The 22,457-nt window shown below is 38.9% G+C and overlaps 1 protein-coding gene across 13 annotated transcripts in view; it reads right to left on the reverse strand.

Annotated features, from left to right (window-relative positions):
• Positions 1-22,457, reverse strand: part of DTNB (dystrobrevin beta) — a 238,112-nt gene that overhangs the window by 149,822 nt on the left and 65,833 nt on the right. For all 13 annotated transcript variants that reach the window (XR_007130044.1, XM_047745316.1, XM_047745315.1 and 10 more), the window contains 2 exons: positions 16,699-16,853; positions 3,114-3,219 (listed from right to left, as the gene is read on the reverse strand). Coding sequence is in view for 12 of the 13 variants with exons in the window: in XM_047745316.1 (XP_047601272.1) it covers positions 3,114-3,219; positions 16,699-16,853 (261 nt within the window). In the remaining variant the exon portion in view is untranslated. The remainder of the gene's footprint in view (positions 1-3,113; positions 3,220-16,698; positions 16,854-22,457) is intronic.

The raw sequence follows: 22,457 nt of genomic DNA on the forward strand, positions 1-22,457 counted from the left end.
AATAAAAGGGGAAGATAATAGATGAGAACAGGTTTTCAAGTTAGAATGTTACATTCCAATCCACTTGAGAAAATAACCAATTTCTTTTTTTAAAATGAAACTCGTGTTTACTAGAATGATAAACGTATGATAAGGATCGTAGATGATAAATACATATGGAAAGAAGAAAAAGAAGCCTTCTCAAGTCTAAAATTTATTTTCCAGGGGCGCCTAGGTGGCTCAGTCAGTTAAGCGTCTGCCTTCTGCTCAGGCTATGATCTTGGGGCCCTGGGATCAAGCTCCATGTTGCGGGGGGGTGGTCTCTACTCAGCAGGGAGCCTGCTTCTCCCTCTCTCTCTGCCCCTGCTCATGGGCTCTCTCTTTCACTCACTCTCTAATAAATAAATAAAATCTTTAAAAAGAAATCTGTGCTCCAAATTAAAACTATACAATCTAGGGGCACCTGGGTGGCTCAGTTGGTTAAGTGTCTGCCTTCGGTTCAGGTCATGATCTCAGGGTCCTGGGATTGAATCCCGCATCAGGCTCCCTGCTCAGTGGGGAGTCTGCTTCTCTCTCAGACCATCGCCCTTTCCGTGCTTGGTCTCTTTCTCTCTCAACTGAAAAAAATCTTTTTAAAAAATTTAAAAATTAAAAAAATAAATAAAGCTACATAATCTAGTAAAGGTCTGCCAAAGAACACTACTCCCAAATCAGTCTGGAGGTCACATCAACCCAGGTGACAACAGCATACCGGTATTTATAATTCTGTACAATTATTTTGGTATGTACATTAGTATTAAATTATCAAGTATATTCTGATCATCTTGGATGAACATGAATATCTATGTATTTCTCTCCTCTTTTACACCAGCCACAGATTAGAGAACCAGAATGTGGAGAGAATCAACAAGTGTACTGAGTCAATCATTAAGATCAGGTTTTGGTAAAAGCATTCTTTTTTGGAAGAATACATCACGTTGTAATCTTACACACAATATACTTGGATTAGTAAAACAATACAAAAAGTATAACTTTTATGTAAGTAAATAGATATCTGTCCTTATAAATAGTAATTTCTATATAATTCAAGTGATGAATTTCGTAGAAAGGGCCCAAACTACAACAATAGAAATACCATATAGAAATACAGAAATACCATAATGTTATGATTTATTTCCTCACCATAAAAATTGATATATAGATAAATGTTATTGTGATAAATAACGTTTTATCTTCAAGATATGTCAATGAGATCATACTATTTCTCTGTCCCTAAGAAAAAAATCACTAACCTCATAAGAATGTAATCAACAAATAATACACTATATACAAAATCACAATAAAATGTTCATATGGATAACAAAAATCAGGACAAAGGAGGTTCTTTCCTTATGGTATAGTAGATACAAAATGATTTTATGAAGGGGATATAGCTCAGTGGTAGAGGATTTGACTGCAAAATGATTTTATGAAAACAAACTGAATATGACACACTTCAGGCTTTGAAAGTATTGCCTCCAAAAGAACTAATAATATTCAATAATATAATAATTTAACAGTATAAATCTCTATCCGAAAATCCTGTTAAAAAAGTTAGCTGTTTTTTGGGGCACCTGGGTGGCTTAGTTGTTAAGCGTCTCCCTTCAGCCAGGTCATAACCCCAGGGCCCTGGGATCGAGCCCCACATCACGCTCCCTGCTCAGCGGGAAGCCTGCTTCTCCCTCTCCCACTCCCCCTGCTTGTGTTCCTCTCGCTGTGTCTCGGTCAAATAAATAAATAAAATCTGTAAAAAAAATTTAGCTGTTTTAGTCAAGAGATTCTACACCTTTAAGAAAGTAATCCTGAATCTAAGGTTCCCGTGAACTAAAGCCACAGTGGCACAAAAGGCTGAGAGGTTTAAAAACAAAAGGTACAGTTGAGAGAGGGAGAAGACAGAGTATGGATGTGCATTTCATTCTTACAAAGGGAAAAAGGGAGCTCTGCCTTTTCATGCTTCTCAGATTTATTGGTTCTCTTTGGCAGAATAAGAAACAGGCAAGAGCCTTGAGAGGAGGGAGGGAGGCTATATAAGAAACGATAGCCCTGGGGCGCCTGGGTGGCTCAGTGGGTTAAAGTCTCTGCCTTCGGCTCAGGTCATGATCCCAGGGTCCTGGGATCGAGGCCCACATTGGGCTCTCTGCTCAGCAGGGAGCCTACTTCCTCCTCTTTCTCTGCCTGCCTCTCCCCCATACTTGTGATCTCTGTCTGTCAAATAAATAAATAAAATCTTAAAAGAAAAAAAAGGAAAGAAACTATAGCCCTTCCTTTAACAAACTCATACAACCTAAACAAGGAGATAAACTGATAACAACAGAAGAAAAAATTAAGTTACTGGAGGTAAAACTACCATTTCAATTCTAACCAAGACAAATATTTAAGTCAAATTCCTCAAAAAGGTACCAAGAGTAATTCAAGATAAAATAGTAAAGGCAGAAAGTGAAGATGTGTGAAGTACCAAATTCTATCACAGCTATTTTCCTTTAAACTGTTCCAAAATCATTATACCATTAGTGCTTGATACTGCATACATCTAATTTTTTTATAACTGTATAAATTAAAGGTAAAAAAGGAAGTCAGGTCTAAATCAGATGGGTTCAAGTGATTGTCAGTGGGGGAAAACCCAGAATTTGAACCACAAAGTTTTATGACCTGATATTACTATTTCTTGGTATCCTAAGTAATAAGCCCCCTTCCCCTACTTTTCCTTGAGAAATAAATATTCCTCCTTCGAAGGGCGCCTGGGTGGATCAGCAGGTTAAGCCTCTGCCTTTAGCTCTGGTCATGATATCAGGGTCCTGGGATTGAGTCACGCATCGGGCTCCCTGCTCAGCGGAGAATCCGTTTCTCCCTCACCCTCTCCCCTTCCCCCACTGCTTGAGCTCTCTTGCTCTCTCTCTCATGCTCTCTATCTCAAATAAATAAATATAGTTTTTCAAAAATCCCTCTTTTAAAAGCAAAAATCACAAATTCAAAGGACACAGTGACAGCAAATATCAATTTTAATTTTCAATGGTAATAGCTAAGGACATTACAAATACCATCAGTTCCTGTATTTCCTGTAGCACAAGAGACTGAATGATCCAAGTTCTGCTTACCATTCTCAACATGGGCGAGCCTGTGCATGAGAGGTAGCCAGACAAGGCACTGGGGAGGAGGATCGGCCATCATTGTGTCTAAAAACATATTTAGCATTATCTTCTTCTGTGAAGAGAAGAAAAACAAACATACCTTATATTCTTCTAGTATTTCTGAATTCCAAAATTAAGTTAATCTAGAATTCACTCAACCAAGTTGTAATGAATTCCATGTGAAATTCTACAGCAAAATACAGTAATATTTTTCATTACGATAAAACTGAAACACACTATACGTTACTACTGTATTCAAATGCACTTCCGCATACATTATTTTGAGTCTTAAAACAACTGTTTAAGGTAAATAGTTTAGGTATCACTATCTCCATCACAGATGAGAAAATAAAGGAACAGAGCATTTAAAATGACTTCTGAAGGTCCTGGGGCACCTGAGTGGCTCAGTTGGTTGAGCGTCTGACTCCTCATTTCAGTTCAGGTCAAGATCTCAGGGTTGTGGAACTGAGTTTCACATCAGGCTCCGCACTCATCAGGGAGTCTGCTTGGGATTCTCTCTCCCCCTCTCCCTCTGCCCCTTTCCTGCTTGTATTCTGTTTCTCTTTCTCTCTCAAGTAAATAAATAAATCTTGGAGCGGGGGATAAATAACCTGGAAGGTCCTACCCAAATCAGACACAAAGCAAGGACTGGAACTCAGCTGTCCTTCAAATTAGTATTTCTATTACCGATGGGGAGACAGACACCCCACACCCCATTATAAAACATCAGCAAGAGCAGGAACTACTCCATTTGTTGTTTACTGTATTTCCAGCATTTCGTAACAGTGTCAGGCACACAACAGGTACTTGATAAGTAATCATTGAATAAATACTAACGTGGGGAGCAAACACTGTTAAACATCACTTAACAACTTTCTCATTTACAGAAAGAAAACTAAAGTGCAGAGTAGTGAAGTAATTTGACCCAGTCACAAAGACAGTTACAAGGATGAAAGTAGAGTCTGAACATCCAATGTCTATCACTACCCCATTATACCAGCTCCCCAGTTAGATTGCATTTTTGTGTTCTGTCTTTATTTCTCTTTTAAACAAATACATACAAAGCTTCCACTGTTTGTGAAACACCAACATAATTACATCCCAGTGGACATTAAAAATCCGAAAACAGTCTAGAAAAAATAGTCATGTGATGTAGATAGAAGAGATTCTCAAGAATTTTCAAATTGATGAATTTTCTTTTTATTTCCTCTAACCCACAAAACACCTTTGCAGCTCCAAACGGAAAGGAAAAAGGAGGAAAAGGGAGCACCTTACAACTACATGTGAGAGTTCTGTCATTGCACCTTGGCCACCTCGGCCACCCCACTTCAAACTTCATTCCAAAAGAAGGGCAGAGACAAAAGGGAAGACATGGGAGAGTAGGAAATGCAGGACCAATAAGTACGTAGGACTTTTCCAAGTCCTGTTCCCACCATTCCAAGGCAGGGGGAGGGACTGAGGACTAGGGGCAAGTGGACACCAAAAGGCACCCAGAATTTCATCTTAGTCTCTCCCAAAAAGTGTATTCTCAGTTCCACTGCTTTTCTTGAAGTGATAACAGGATATACAAAATGAGGTGCTTCCCCATAAAACTTTAAACTACTTTATATGGGGGAAGGAGAAAAGATAAAATTGGTTAGAGCTGACCGAAAGATTTTGCCGGCGTATGACAAGATAAGTGATTTTTACCACTAATCTATTCACCAGGAACAGAGCAAAGAGGGAAGGCACTGCGGTGATAAGTCAGGAAGGTGGCTTCCCCCAGCATCTGCCATCATGATACTTCTCCAACGATGGTTCCCATCATATAGACAGACTACAGACTGACTTCTGTGTATCTTTCTGGCAACTATGTGACTCTTGACTCCACTGTATGTAAGGAGATCATTCTTATTAATGAAAATCTTTAAAAAAAAAAAGAAATTGGTAAATAGGGAACAGAAAAGGGAAGATAAAGTAGACAGCAGAGCAAGAAAGAGGCTTTTGCAATAAAACCTTGAAAAAGATGCAGAAATATGAAGGAAAGCCTCCGATCAAGGACAGAGATTGGAGCCCAACACTGAACAGGGGGAGGGAAGGGGCAAGCACGAGGGCTGACTGAGGGTGATAACAGTAGGAAGTTACCATCCGAAGGCCCTTGACAGAAAGCCGTGCTCTGGCAGTGAGGTTTGAAAAATACCTACTCGAGAAGGCTAAATAAAGTTTTCCGAAGTATTTTCCATCTCCGGCATCCAAGTCACTGATGTTTCTGAGACCTCAGTGGAACCTCAGAGGAACAAATGAACAACATTTAAAATAAAACCAGAAAGTCACCGAACATTTAAACGGAGGGACAGATATGGAAAATGCCTCTAATTATGGCGATGCAGACAACTGCAACAAAGGAAAACAAACAAAAAGTGTCTACATAGAATTACCGAGAAAGAAGATGCTACGAAGTCTTTCAGCTCGCAAGAGGTAGTAACCAAAACTAAATGTATGTTTAATTAATATTTCCATATATTTTTTATCTAATATTAAAAATTGCATTTCTACAAGTCTACCTGCAATCCTCATGCAACTTTTCTTCTTAAAAAGCTTTGATTCGCCTAAATCATACTTTCTTTTTTAATCTTCAAGATGAAAAGGAACAATTACATCTGATATGTCAGAAGCCCTTGATAAAAACACTCAGGGTCAGTTTACAGAAGTTGTCCTAAGGTCATTTTGTAATTTGAAGTCCTCCAAAAGCAGGAGGAATGAAACCAGAAGAACTGTGTCCCAGAACTCTGTCTTCCATAAACCATGTAATTTGGGGGAAATCATTTGACATTCTGGTTTCAGTTTTCTTACCTCTGGAAGGGTAGAGCAGTGGTTCTCAAAGTGTGGTCAAAAGCTGCCCTGTGGGTCCCTAAAACATTTTCAAGGAGTCCATGAGGTGAGAACTGTTTTCATAAAAATTCTCAGACAGGGGCGCCTGGGTGGCTCAGTGGGTTAAAGCCTCTGCCTTTGGCTCAGGTCATGATCTCAGCATCCTGAGATCGAGCTCCGCATAGGGCTTTCTGCTCAGTAGGGAGCCTGCTTCCTCTTCTCTCTCTGCCTGCCTCTCTACCTACTTGTGATCTCTCTCTCTGTCAAATTAATAAAAATAAAATCTTAAAAAAAAAATTCTCAGACATTATTTGTCCTTTTCAGTCTCAATCTCTCATACGGTGGGGTGTGTCAGAAGCAAGGTGGCATTTCCACAATCATCCGAAAAAACTACTAAAGCATTCCTCCCTTTGTGAGGCCAGATTTCTTTCTATATTTTAACCAAAACAACATATCACAATGGAATCAATGGAGAGGCAGATAGGAGAACCCAGCTGTCTTCAATGGAGCCAAATATTAAAGCAATTTGCAAAAATGTAAAACCATGGCATACTTGCTAAATATTTTTGTTTTGGAATATATAGTGACTTTTCATAAAAATATATTATTTAAGATGTAATGAGTTTATCATTGTTTTTTTTTTTCACGTAGGCTCCATACAGCGTGGAGTCCAACACAGGGCTTAAACTCACGACCCTGAGATCGAGACCTGAGCTGAGGTCAAGAGTTGGATGCCCAACCAACTGAGCCCCCAAGCATCCTATCATTATTATTTTTTTAAGATTTTATTTATTTATTTGACAGAGAGAGAGAGATCACAAGTAGGCAGAGAGTCAGGCAGAGAGAGAGGGGGAAGCAGGCTCCCTGCTGAGCAGAGAGCCCAATGCGGGGCTCGATCCCAGGACACCAAGATCATGACCCGAGCCGAAGGCAGCGGCCCAATCCACTGAGGCACCCAGGCGCCCCTCCTATCATTATTTTTATTTTTTTTTATTTTTTTATTTTTTTTTAAGATTTTATTTATTTATTTATTTGTCAGAGAGAGAGAGAGAACGAGCGCATGGGAGAACACAAGCAGGCAGAGGCAGAGAGAGAAGCAGGCTCCCCACTGAGCAAGGAGCCTGATGCGGGACTCGATCCCAGGACCTTGGGATCATGACCTGAGCTGAAGGCAGCGGCTCAACCAACAGAGCCACCCAGGCGTCCCCTATCATTATTTTTAAATGACAATACATATCTTTAATTTCTCAAATTTAATTTCTAGTATGGAAATACCAATAGGTATAACCCACATAAGCAAAAGCTCTCTAGGGTCCTCAATAATTTTTATTGTAAAGAGGCTCTGAGACTAAAAAGTTTGAAAATAGCTGAGATAGAATTCCCAGCTCAAAAATTCCATGACTTGGTAAATAACTGCACGGAAGAAAGGTTGGCTCTCTTTCCCTCCTTTTTTGTTTCATTTTGGTTTTTTTTCTTGAGTTGAACACATTCTTTGCATTTCTCCTTATTTTTGCAGCACAATATTTGTAATAAAATTGCAAAAAAATGCACATTCCCACAATTCTCATCTTGCTATATTTCTCTCCAAATGTATATATGCTTCTATGTAATTACGTACATAAGGCAGGCAAAAATATATAATGTTTTTTTCACTTAACTTTTTATTAAATATTGTTTTGCTACAAAGGTCTTCATTTCTAATCATTTTAACAGCAGCCTGGTCCACTGGGCAGACACACTGTGATTTATCTCTGCCTTCCTCTATAAAACACTGAGGCTGTTTTTATCCTTATGTGTACTCATCTCTTCTCTTGGAAGTAAGCATTTCTTTTTGTCACCTACCTCCCAGCCCTTTGTTATTCTAAGCCTCAATACTGACACTTACTACCTACCCGGAGCTATTCTCACCTTCCTCCCTCCACCCATGACTACATTTTCCCTGTTTTAAAGGGAGACAGGGACCATCTCTTAAAAATGAGAAATCCAGGGACGCCTGGGTGGCTCAGTTGGTTAAGTAGCTGCCTTCGGCTCAGGTCATGATCCCAGCATCCTGGGATCGAGTCCCACATCGGGCTCCTTGCTCGGCAGGGAGCCTGCTTCTCCCTCTGCCTCTGCCTGCCATTCTGTCTGCCTGTGCTCGCTCTCTCTCCCTCTCTCTCTGACAAATAAATGAATAAAATCTAAAAAAAAAAAAAAAAAAGAGAGAGAAATCCAGTATCACTAAAGTAACATGAGAAAACAATTAGTTTAGCATTGGATCATGGTAGGTGCAATTTCCAAACTCGTTATTTCCATTAAAACCTCTCATTTCAGGGTGCCTGGGTGGCTCAGGTCATGATCTCAGGGTCCAAGGTCCTAGGATCGGACTCTGCTCAGCGGGAAGCCTGTTTCCCCCTCTCTCTGCCTGCCTCTCTGCTGACTTGTGATCTCTCTCTCTGTCAAATAAATAAATAAAATAAAATAAAAAAAAACAACTCTCATTTCCTTATGGATGACAGGTAAGTATTACCCATTGCCTTAACTTACTTGATAATCAATTAAACTATGTATGACAAATAGCTAATAAACTTGAACACATTTTTTAAATCTTCCCAATTAAAAACGTTTTTATACAAACTTCTGTGCAGAGTTAGAAATATCCTGTCCCGGGGCGTCTGGGTGGCTCAGTTTGGTTGAACAACTGCCTTCGGCTTAGGTCATGATCCCGGAGTACCAGGATCAAGTCCCGCATCGGGCTCCCAGCTCCACAGGGAGTCTGCTTCTCCTCTCTAAAGCTCTCTTTCACTGTCTCTCTCTCTCTCTCTCTCAAATAAATAAATAAATAAATAAATAAATAAATAAATAAATAAATATCCTGTCCAACCAGGGCAAACACACATTAACTGGTTATGGGACCAGTGCCATGGGTCAACCTTTTGATTACTATTAGACACGGAATTTGTCCATATCACAAATTTACTTTGAAAATTAAAGTACTCTGTAGTGACACAACAATATAATGTTGCTATCCTATTATTTACTAGAAATATTTTTATATAATATAGCTAAAAGATGGGGGAAACTCCAGAACTCCTGAAATATTCGATTTTCCTCATTGCAAAGATGGTTTCATTTGAGAAAATCATGGAATAAAAATGTCAATGAAAGCAACAAGGTTGCAGGTACATTCAGGAGGTTTAAGCTTTGAATTAGAATTCAAGCCAAAGACACTTTCTCATGCCAATATTTAATTTAAATCATTTAAACCAACAAATTTCTAGTAAGCATTAATCATTTTCCAGACATTGTTAGTCACGGGGATGTAAAGCTGAAGATCAAGGAGCATCGCCTCAGGGCATAAGTGAGCTAGATATGACATGCCATGGGAATGCAGAAGAGGAACAATTAATCCTACACTGAAAGATTCAGAGCATCAAAAAAGAAGGGCTATTTTAGCTGGGATATGAAATATGAGGGCCTCTGTTGAAGAGAGAGAAGGTCAAGGGTCATTGGCATGTCAGTGTGAACCAACATCATTTGAAATGACAACACATGTGGTACTGAACGTGCGCATAATTCAGCTGAAGTGACAAGGACAGCTCTGACCAAGTTCACACACGTGCAAGAAAAGACCATCATAACCACTGCCGGTCAACTGTAACTGTAAGATCCCCTTGGCCACATGAAGTATCTCCATATCAGGGATGGTAAGGTGTGAAAGAAGGTCTTCAAATCAGTGCAACGTGGCAATAACCCAACTAGATCATCATGGTAATGAGGGCCTGCTGATGGAGACAGTAAAACCTGCCTAATTAGAATTCCTATGAAATACACATATACATGTGTCGGGCAATTCTTCCTAAACTATTCAATGTCCAGGCAAACAAGGTCAGAATATCCAGAATGTGTCTCACTTCAAAGATAGAGCGGGAAGAAAAGTCATTTTGGCATATAGCGGAAGACGATATGCTAGTCAAAGTAGAGTCAGAAGACAACTCCAGGCATGAGAAATACTGTTGCTATTCTGAAAAATCCTCCAGCAAGAATGTAATCTCATCACTACACTTTCCCACCTCCCTCTGAATCAAGGAGAGCCCTGCAACACTGAGTAAAAAACTGTCTCTACTTCATCATCTCCCTCTTTCCCCTACTGTACTTACTCAGTCTTCCATAAAGACAGACATCAAATTTAAAATCCTCTGCAGGGAGGCACCTGGATGGCTCAGTGGGTTGAGCCTCTGCCCTCAGCTCAGGTCATGATCTCAGGGTCCTGGGATCGAGACCCGCATCAGGCTCTCTGCTCAGCAGGGAGCCTGCTTCCCCCCCCCTCTCTCTGCCTGCCTCTGCCTACTTGTAATCTGTCAAATAAATAAAATCTTTTTAAAAATAATAAATAAAAGAATAAAATAAAATCCTCCACAGGGTGAGGGGTGCCTGGGTGGCTCAGTCAGTTAAGCCTCTGACTCTTGATTTTTACTCAGGTCACGATCTCAGGGTCAGTGAGATCAAGCCCTGCGATGGGTTCCATGCTGGGCATGGAGCTTGCTTAAGATCTCTCTCTCCCTCTCCCTCTGCCCCAATCCACCTTTTAAAAAAATCACACATTTAAAAAACAATTTAAAAATAAATAAAATCCTCTCAGGACAGACTGAACACTTCAAACAAGTCAATACAAACCTAAAAAATACATAATACAACAAATAGCAATCTTCTTTTTTATAGCAATCATCTTTTTAAGGAGAAACAAAATTTATCCCTAAACTCTGAAGTTTAGAAAAACTAGGGAGAAATTTTAAATATTGCTATTTGCTGCTTGTTTTTAATAACTTTAAGTCTCTAAAGTCAGTTTTAGTTTATAACCACGGAAGAATCAAGAGCCCCTGAGTGGCTCGGTCCGTTAGGCATCCGACTCAGTTTCAGGTCATGTCATGATCTCAGGGTCATGGGATCAAGTCCTCCATCAGGCCCCACTCCCACAGCAGAGTCTGCTTGAGATTCTCTCCCTCTCCCTCCCCACACTGATTCTCCCCCAACCTCACGAGCTCTCTGTCTCTCTCAAATAAATAAATAAAATCTTTAACAATAAATAAATAACCACTGAAGAATCAATATATTTGGTCTACCCACCAAAATATTAGACTTGAGGTGCTATGTTAATACTGTGCTTTACTCAGACAATAATCACGATCACAAATTTACAACTAGAATTAATTTTTCTATTAAATCTTTTAAATTTACTAAAGTAGAGAGAATAGTATAATATGCTTGTCACCCAGCTTCCAACAATTCTCAACATATGACTAATTTTTTTTAAGATTTTATTCATTTGTCAAAGAGAATAAGAGGGAGTGGCAGGCAGAGGGAAAGGGAAGCAGCTCCCCGCTAAGCAAGAAGCCTGATGTGAGACTTGATTCCAGGATCCTGGGATCATGACCTGAGCCAAAGGCAGACACTTAACCCACTGAGCCACCCAGGTACCCCTTATGACTAATTTTGATTTATACTTTCACCTTTCCTTCAGTCTGGATTAATTTGAAGCAAATTCCAGACATATTATTTTTTTCTTTTTTAACATTTTATTTAATTATTCGACAGGGAGAGAGACACAGTGAGAGAGAGAACACAAGCAGGGGAGTGGGAGGGAGAGAAGCAGGCTCCCTGCCGAGCAGGAACCCTGATGCGGGGCTCGATCCCAGGACCCTGGGATTATGAACTGAGCCGAAGGCAGACGCCTAACAACTGAGCCACCCAGGCACCCCTGAACATATTATTTCTTGAATTAACTTTACTCCAGTGGTTTATTATGGACACCTCAGATGCTTCTGAGGCTGATAAAAGCATCCTTGTAAATCTTTTTGTCACATAAGTTTTGTTTTGTTTTGTTTTTCATGTGGGAAAAATTTAAGAGTAGAATTGCCAGATCACGAGTAGGTATCTGTTGAGGTCTGTAGGAAACTAACACCAGAGCCTCTTCTAAAGTGGTTTGAATGAGAGTTCTAGTTGATGTGTTCTGCTGAATTAACTTATAAGTGCTTTTAACTTTGTTGTGTTTTTATTTTAGGTTAGTTTGCAAAACTGTTTTCTAAAAAAGAATTAAGGCATATTAAAATAAACAAATAAGTAATTTTCTTCATATCATTAAAAAAAATTCGAGTATTTCTCCTGTAATGCAATGCACACATTAATGGAAAATTGCACATACTGCAAAACTGCGGATTTAAAAAGAATAAGGTACATGAGAAAAACAGGGTTGGCACAAACCTAAGAACACAGGCACCCTTGTGAACAGAGGACTAACAAAACAGCAGCAACACTACTACCAGCACAATTAAATCTCCACAGGCATTAACAAAAGTCACTATGAGATGACACCTTTCAGTCTTAAATCCTGAAATACGTTTTTCCTTCCTCATGATAAGGGCATAAAACTTTCAAGACAGATTAGTTTTATCACAAGACCCACATTAAGCCCCACATGGGGCTCCTTGCTCAGCAGGGAGCCTGCTTCTCCACCTCCCTGCTGCTCCCCCTGCTTGGGCTTCCTCTCTCTGTGTCAAATAAATAAAATCTTAAAAAAAAAAAAAAAACTAAACTAAATACTGGATCTAGGGGATAGCTCACTCTGTCAGTCAATTTTTGCAGCACAGATGTGTGAGACAGGAGACGATGTCTTCACCTCTCTAGCTCTGAACCCACAGTTTCACCCCATAACACTGCAGAAAAGGAAGCAGCTCATGAACCCTCCAAACCAGCCACTTTTTTCACTAAAGAAAGGTACTCCTGCAAGAGTTCCACTTCTTTCTTAAAAGGGTCCTACATTCTCTTTAATTGTGATCACTTCTTTGCTCAGCCCAGAACATAGAAATGCTAGGGAACTGCCTGTGAACCAACAGCGCAATTTCCACCTCCCACTGACACTGTTCTCTCTCCGTTGGAGGGTGTGAGAATTACTCTGCATTAAAAAAGTACATACATAGTAAAACAAACCATATGGGAAAAGACCATTTCAAAAAGAAACCCAAAAATCGTTGGATTTAACTCTTGCTGCATGGAACTTTGTTCAAAGTCTCTCTCTTTTTTTTTTTTTTTTTTTGGTCATTCTAGCAGTAAGTACTTTTTCTTCTAAGGTGCTTTTTTTTTTTTTTTTTTTTTTGGTCACCTCTCCAAACCAAGGAAAACTTAAGTTTCCTCTAGACTGAAATAAGCTTCTCTGACTTTTCCAAATTTGGCACATAACAAAACAGACTGAGGGGCGTCTGGGTGGCTCAGTAGGGTAAGCGTCTGCCTTCAGCTCAGGTCATGATCTCCGGGTCCTGGGACTGAGCCCCTCATCAGGCTCCCCGCTCAGTGGGAAGTCTCCTTCTCCCTCTCCCAGTGCCTCTCCCTCTGCCCCAAAACCCAAATCATGCTCTCTCTCTCTCTCAAATGAATAAATGAAATCTTGAAAAAAACACAAAGACTGAGTTTTTTCCTAAGAATCTGAAGCAAATAAGAAGCAAGAGTCAGGGGTGCCTGGGTGGCTCGGTGGGTTAAGCCCCTGCTTTCAACTCAGGTCATGATCTCCGGGTCCTGGGATCGAGCCCCGCATCAGGCTCTCTGCTCAGCGGGGAGCCTGCTTCCCCCTCTCTCTCTGTCTACCTCTCTGCCTACGTGTGATCTCTGTCTGTCAAATAAATAAATAAAATCTTTTAAAAAAAAAAAGAATCAAGAGTTAGCTCTTGAGTTCAAAGGCTTCACAATAAAGGCATAAGGAAATCTGGAGTATTCTAGAAAGCATTCTTAGGATTAACAGTTGGAAATTTTTGTATATCCTTCGACATTTCAAACTTCTGCCCCAATACTAACGTCTCCTCATAGTCCCCACATTGCAAATAGATCTAAGGTGACTTTGGGTTGGCACCCCACATGACTGTCACCCACTAGTCAGAGCTCCTTCCTCATGGACATGTCTTTGTATAAATCGCCTTCCCTATTCTGACACTCAGCAGTAGCATTCCGGAACTTGATCAAGTTTAGCCTAACCTCCAGGAAGCATCTTGTGTGAAAAGCCACATGTACCTCATGTACAAGATTACCCCAGAGTATTGTGGGGCAACCATTTGACGTCAGGGCACTACAAACGCAGCAGCAGTGAGATGATGCTAAATGAAAAACGGTTGCTGTTTCTTTATCATACCTACCCTTACTCACCTTGCTTCCGGGCATTTTCACACCTGCAATGCACTCCTGTACCAGGGAACGTATGGACAGCCTCCCATTATTTAAAAATGCATAAGAGACTCTTAATCTCACAAAACAAACTGTGTGTTGCTGGGAGATGAGGGGGCAGGGATAGGGTGGTTGGGTCATGGACACTGGGGAGGGTATGGGCTATGGTGAGTGCTGTGAAGTGTGTCAGCCTGATGATTAGCAGACCTGTACCCCTGGGGCAAATAACACATTATATGTTAATAAACATAATTTAAAAAAATTTTAACACATATCAGTGTGGGGGAGGGGGAGTGCTAACTATATTAGAATAAATTGAGGCACACAGCTATTTTTAATATGCTAAAAGTTGATACTGTCATTTACACAGAGGAAAAAATAACGTATGGTAACAAATTTCCACAAAAACAATCAGCCCAAGTACATACAAATTTGGAAAGAATATCTCCTCAGAACGTGGCAAAAATAATTCACCAGTGGGGCGCCTGGGTGGCTCAGTGGGTTAAAGCCTCTGCCTTCGGCTCAGGTCATGATCCCGGGGTCCTGGGATCGAGCCCCACATCAGGCTCTCTGCTCAGCAGGGAGCCTGCTTCCCTTCCTCTCTCTGCCTGCCTCTCTGCCTACCTGTGATCTCTGTCTGTCAAATAAATAAAATCTTTAAAAAAAAAGAAAAAAACTCACCAGTATTATGAGTATCACTTTTGGTGCTAAAGCTAATGAGTTATCTCTAAACAAGCTATAAAATATTGTTTGAAAGTCTGAATTCAGATATATAAGAATCCTTAACTTCAAATGTAAAAAAAAGTATGTGTGTATTTGGTTTTGGCTCTTGTGAATCAAAGTATCACAGTCAGGAGGATCTAGTTTACAATGTGCTTTCAGTTCTCAAACCTTTAGATTTGTTCTTTGTATATGTTAGCTTCTTATTTTTAAATAAATTTAGACCTGCAGAAAGATGGTAAGATTATCCAAAAAATTCCCGTTTACCCAGATTCCTCAAATGTTAACACCGCAGAAGGGATGTCCCTTTGCCCTTAAATACCTCAGATCACATTTTTTAAAAACAAGGATATTCTCTTACATAATTTAATACAAATATCAAAATCAGTAAATTAACATTTAATGACAAAATACTAAAAATTCATTCAGATTTTTTTCAAATGTCCCAATAATGTCCTTTATGACAAAAGAAAATTCTGGATCATAAACTGCATTGAGTTTTTCTCTCCTTAGACTCCTGTGACATAGAATGGTTCCTTTTTTTTTTTTTTTTTTTTGTCTTTCATGACATTGACATTTTTTAAGTGTGCAGGTCAGTTATTTTGTAGAAATCCCTTCATTTGGGTTTGTCAGATGTTTCCTCAAATTGAGCCTCAGGACAGATGTTAATTAAATTTATTGTGGATAACGGTTTTGTAATACATACAAATACCAAATTATTACATTGCACACCTTAAACTTTTACAAAGTTATATGTCAATTACATCTCAGTAAAACTGTAAAAAATAAAATTAAACATAAAAAATTTTGGGAAAAACAAGAATAGGAAGATGAGACTCAGCTTGTGTTTTTCTGGCCCACAGCAATGACATTGGGTACTTCTCAGTGCATCCAATCGGGGGGCAAGGATATCAGTCTGTTTCCTTTACTGGTGACAGGGGCTTTGATCGCTAGGTTAATGTGGATCTGACAGGCTTCTCTATTACAACATAGTAAGTTTCTAAGGTTACTATGTTTCCTTTTATAATTAATGAACATCTTATAGGGAGATACTTTCAGACTGTGTCAATATCCTACTTCCATTAATCTTTTACTTATTAGTTTTAACAGACTTTTTCTTAATTCCCCACTTTCCATAATGTCTAAGTTTAGCATGAAGTTCCTTTTATCGCATGTCTACTGGAATAGATGAAGCCAAAGTCAACATCCACTCTGCTCGGAGTCATCTGAGGCACAGTTAAGATCTCAGGAATTCACACATACAACCTCAAGGGCAGGACTGCACAAGGACACACAAATAAAGAGGAAACCCAATCTATCTTTCCTTCATATGAAAACGACAGTGTGCCCTTGAGGGATTCTGAGCTGGCAGCTGGGAGCTGTGTAGCATTCCTTGTCTTCAGTGCTCAGGAAAAAACGGTCCAGTATTGTATAGAGTTTTATGCCAAAATTCCTGTATTTCACAGCTTAAAGAACTCATTCAGGAGAGTAATATATGTCCAGTAGCAATAATATAAACACTTCATCTTAAACATTTTTCTTTAAAATTTTAATAACTTAAAATATTTCATAGATTATCATTTTTCAGGAAAGACTCCCTTCTCCCCCAAACCAGAATTCTCAGAAGAATTTTTTATAGGCCCTCTTTTTCATGCCCCTCCCACTTAAAGGTCTTTTTTCTCCCCTGCTCAAGACTTTATGTCCCTAGACTAGGACAAATCTGGTGAAATCTGATACAAGGTGGAGGGATGAATGAGTGCTCTTCTAGTCCTAGATTTTACAAAACTGTCCTTACCTGCTGTGGAAAACAGGTGCGGACTGAGTGCTCTGTGTAACCAAAAGATGGCCCTTCAAAGACAGCTGTTGGGAGCTTCAGAACTTCCTTCAGAAACTGGTCAAACTTGCTAAATATCATTAAGCCATTGGAATCTGACATCTGGGAGAAAACATCTATGAGAACAAAACCAAATAAAGTCAAACTAGAAAGAAATATCAACTTTTTATAAATAAATGACTCTATGTCATTTGTATACCAGTCAAAAAGTATCATTAAAAATTATCATAAAAAATTATCAAAAAGCTATTACAATTTTTAGTTAATATGTATTCTCCTTCTTATTAATACTGTGCAGTTACTTTACTGACCAGGCCCCTCTCTCCCACCCACTTAATATATACCTAAACATCAAACCAAATAACCATTCATGTAGATCTACCTACCTACTCTTTTTGAGTGTGCATAACTGGATGATATTTAACTTTTTGTTTTATTTATAACTAACTTTGTTCTGAGAAGAATTTGTAGCAGCATGCTTTTATCTCTTAGCATTTATATATGTGTTTATATAAGACATATGCATGTTTGGGTGTATGAATATATTAGCATATTGGTTATGGGGAATGAAATTGTATTCTATTTATATATTCATATGCTAATAATGTAATGAATACCTGTGACAGAATAAATTTGAAGGAAGCATAAAGCATGTTTAAAATATTCCATTCAGTGAGTTCCAAAGTAGAATAAAAAGAACTCCTATAAACTCTTCTATTCCAAGATACTTTGATACTATAAGATCTTATTTTTACCATAAAGTCTGACTCAAGCAGATGGGAAAGAAATTTCCAGTAATACTATTTCTTTATCTTCTTGGAAAGAGTCTCCTCTCTCCAGTTAATTCTTCCTCTCCTCTCATCCATGGTTGGGGAGAAAAAGAAAAATCACTAGCAGCTCAAAATCACTGTGACAAAGAAATGTGACCTAAGCTTTTTTTCAAACCACTGAGCTTCCTTATAAATGTGAATTAAATATGCACAGAAAAATCGTTTCCTGAGGTCTTGCCAACAGTGGCATTTTGAAAAGTCTTATTCTATATATTCATGATGAATAAGAATACTAGAAATATATATGTAACTCATATATGTTACATACAAATACACATTTTTCCTCCAATTTAATCTGAGGTGTTTATCTTCAAGCACTAGGTGTAAAAGAAATACATTTTAAATATATTAACCAAAGAAAGATAACGTATTAGAATATCAACTCCCCAGAGTAACTTTTTGGGCATTAGAAAACAGGAAATTGGAGCGCCTCAGTGGCTCAGTCATTAAGTGTCTGCTGTCAGCTCAGGTCATGATCCCGGGGTCCTGAGATTGAGCCTGGCATCAGGCTCCCTGCTCAGCAGGAAGCCTGCTGCTCTCTCTCCCACTCCCCACCCTCGCTTGTGTTTCCCTCTCTCACGGTCTCTGTCAAATAAATAAATAGAATCTTAAAAAACAAACAAACAAACAAACAAAACAGGAAATTATCAAAGGAATAAAAGCCTGCAATGTATCCTCCCTAGGTATCTGCTACTCTGTAGTTGAAGAAAAAATACAAAATAGTCATGGTGGGTGGGGAGAGTCAATGAGAGGCTAAAAGAACTATGTGGTCCTAGTGAAAAATAAAGTCAATTAATTAACAAATACATATTAAGTTTCTCCTATGTGCTCCAAGTGCCAAGCACTCTGTTAAGTGTTGTGAAACACAACAAAGAATTATGATATACAGTCTTTATGCCAAAGAAACTCTCAGTGTAACTGAAAAAAATAAGATACATATGAAGCAAAGATGAATAAAGTGCTAAATTGACACTAAGTGGAACAGAAAGAATAGAGGCATAAAGATACTTGTTAAGCCTCAGTATTTGTCAAGCATCACAAAGTTATCACAAGTAACCATGGCTAAGGCTGCCTATACCTACCCAGTATTAATTATTTTCTTGTTTCTTAGTAACATTTATTTTATTTTGTGCAACAATGTAGCCAATAATTAAGAGATTAAAATTTACAGCCTCCTTTTAGCAAGTGGTGGTCATGTGACTAAGTACTAGCCATTGAGACTACCATAGATGAGCTCTGAAGGACCTCCAAGAAGGCTGATTAAGGAAAGGTGACTAAGCTGGAAAGCATGCCCTTTTTGCCCTGTCATGCTCTCCCTCTTTTCACTATCTGAAATGTAGTTATGATGGCTGGAGCTCCAGCAGCCACCTTGGAACATGTGGCAAATGCAATTTTGATATAGAAATCATGCTCTAGAAGGGTAGAAAACAAAGGTAGAGAAAGTCTGGGTCCCAGATGAACTACCATATCAGTCCTGGTTGGTTTGTTGGTTGGTTGGTTGGTTATTTATTTATTTATTTATTTATTTGACAGAGATCACAAGTAGGCAGAGAGGCGGGCAGTGAGAGAGGAAGGGAAGCAGGCTCCTTGCTAAGCAGAGAGCCCAATGCGCCGCTAGATCCCAGGACCCTGGGATCATGACCTGAGCCAAAGGCAGAAGCTTTAACCCACTGAGCCAACCAGGCACCCCTGGAGACTTCTTTTATATGAGAGAAAAATAAACTTCAACTTTCTTTCTTTGATTAAGACACTACTATCCTGGGGTTTTGTTTTCAAGCAACAATCCCTAATACTAAGTGCTACTATACATTACTAAACATTACCTCATTTTACACTCATAAAATGGTAAGATGTACGTGTGTACTTGCAATTACTTAAATTTTATAGATAAAGAATCTACCTTAGAAGGGTCAATTTGCTTAAGGCAAAAAAGTTGGTAAGTACCTAAGTCGAGATCTAAAGCTATACTTCTCTGACTCCAAAGAAATCCCATCATACCACACAGCTTTTTCAAAATATAGTTTAGAACAACTACAAAAACACATACGCAGGAATTGCCAAGAAAGTTCAAAAAGAACGGATTTTAGAAGCTAGGCCTTGAAAGGTAGAACTTGGAATGATGAGATCAAAACAGGCTGGAGGTGGGCGCTGGAGGATACAACCAGAGAAGAGGAGGAAACCGTCTATGGCCACTTACATTTGTTAGGGGAGGTAAGCAGGAAAACAGTGCACTAAGTGCATTCTTCAACAAGAAAGTTAATTTAGATTGAGAAATAAAGGGAAGAAAGACAGAATAAGAGGGGTGTCTAGGTGGCTCAGTCATTAAGCATCTGCCTTCAGCTCAGGTCATGATCCCAGCATCCTAGGATTGAGCCCCGCATCAGATTCCCTGCTTGGTAGGAAGACTGCTTCTCCCTCTCCCACTTCCCCTGCTTGTGTTTGCTCTCTCACTATCTCTCTCTGTCAAATAAATAAATAAAATCTTAAAAAAAAAAAAAGACAGACTAAGAAAAGTATCTGCTATGAAAGAAAACTTAAAGAGGAAAGCACTCTGAATTTGGTTTAGAAACTCTTACATAGGGGAGAAATATTTAAGAAAACTAAGTTTTAATAAAATTGGACTCTTAATGACCAGCAAAATGGATAAAAGAGGAAGAATAGGATTGGAGAAATCAGCTAGTAAACCCTGTGAATAATGCACAAATGAGGTAGCAAGTGTGTGAACTTCAGCAGTGACAGTGGGGGAGGGGGTGTCACCTCCAAGATATTTCAATGCAGGAAACTACAGCTGATGGCAGGATGGGTTAGGGAATAAGAGGAATTTAAGAAGTTAGGATTATTCTAAGTTTTCAGTATGGGAAAATGCTGACAACCCTGACTGGACAAAAAAAAAAAAAATGAAGATAAAGATATTTAGCTTTGTACATAAGTGTATTTGAACTAACCAGCAAATGTCCAGGTAGAACCATCCTGCAGGGCCACAGCTCAAGATACAGAGCTTTGAAGATATTGCCAAGTATATGAAGAATTGATGCCCTTAAGGAGAGGAGCACATGGTGGTTTCATTTTTGAATAACTGGGTGCTATTCTTACAAGGAGGAAAATAACCTGAATGAAAACAAGAGTCCATAGGAGATGTGGCTAGATGCCTACAACTCATTGTCTCTTTTCCCCTGCTGGCTCCCCAGCTAAACCCTGTGCAGAGAATGGCAATGTGCTCCACTGAAAAAAATGACTTCCCAGTCTCTTTTGTACAATGTAACCCCAAAGTGGATTTCTGGGAATGCTTCTGCTTTCCTGACAGAGGCATTTCTCTCTTCTGTCTGCCTGGAAAGAGAATGTGAGGCCCATCCAGCGATCACTTACGGTTGTAAGGAGGAAAGCCATGCGGCGAGCAGAACAAGAGGATGGAACCTGAGTGTCTGATGACATCCTTGAGTCATGGGACCAACTCTGACTCACCAGGCTCTGGGCTTATTTTTATGGGAGAAAAATAAATCCCAGTGTGTTTCAGCCACTGTTAGTTTTTTGTTGTCACTCAATGTATTCATAACTGGTAAGTTAGCATGTGATTACATTGTGCTCACTAACTAAATGGTAGAAATATTCAAGACGGGAAACTAATGCTACCCAGTACATAAATACATGTATCTACCATTTCACAACCACAAAAACATCTGTGTGTACATCCGCACCAACAAATCAACACCGGACTCATTCAGAGGAATAAAAGGGAGTGACTGGATGATAAAATGACTAACATCCCCCTCAAAAAAGTATTATTTTCTGTTACACTTGGTTACCATGCTAAATAATATATTCAGAGTAGCCAGTTTTTTAAAAATTCCTTAAAAAAGAAACTATAACTTAATACGGCCACATTACATTTACAAGAGAACAAGCAGAAACATGTTTCTTTGTTTGATTTAATAAGAGAATTAAGTCTAGAACACAAATTGAAGGCATAGTGACTTATTATTTCCGGAGTTACCGGTTTACAACGGTATTTTTTTTTTTTTTAAGATTAGGCTTCTTTTATCTGTAAGAAAAACAGTATAAATTTCCTGCTAATTTTTTTATCTTAAATGAAGTATAACAATGAAAGCTGGTGTGATTTACTACACACAAATAAAAAGATCTCACCAAAGAAATAAATAAAAGACAATAAAATTTAATAAAAAATTTTAACTAATTCTCTAATTAAAGCCCTCAACCCTTCTGGCGTCAAGGGTCTAAATTTCCCCCCAGAACTCTGGTTAATTTCCCCAGTAATTCTCTTTCTATTTATACACCTCTGAAAGAAGGTATGCTAATTCCCCATTAGTTGTTTCCAGAAAAAAATGTAGGCTTTCTCACTTGTGAAAAACCCACAATCAAGTCCCTAATACTTATGTATACACACTTTACAAAAATATTCTGTCCTTTGTGTAATGGCAAGATAATGCTACCATTCTATCATCATCACATATGCTTCCATTTTTTTTTTCTTCTTCTGGTGATAATGACCCTGGTTTTACTCACTGCATCTATCAACACTTTTTTCTCCCCCCATAACAGATCACTTACTTTTGTAAGATGGTAGGGTTGTTTACAATAAAGTAAAGTCTATAAACGGAATACGGTTTTCTTTTATACGTTAGCTTTCTCTGGTAACTGACTCTCCCGGCCTATCATCTTTCTACCAACTATGCAATCTAACCCACAAAAACATGTATATACATCTGCATGTTTATAAATACCTATATATAACCAAATCCAAGTGAATATTTTATTCCCAAACTCATGAATATTCCTACATCCTTCACATGAAGTCAGAGCAAGGCTGAAGGATAGGAGTCAGCATGCCTTGGGCCTCTCCGCGGAGCTGACTCAGCCAGTAACTACTTCAGA

Source organism: Lutra lutra, chromosome 9, assembly GCF_902655055.1.
Source record: "Lutra lutra chromosome 9, mLutLut1.2, whole genome shotgun sequence".
Taxonomy (NCBI): Eukaryota; Metazoa; Chordata; class Mammalia; order Carnivora; family Mustelidae; genus Lutra; species Lutra lutra.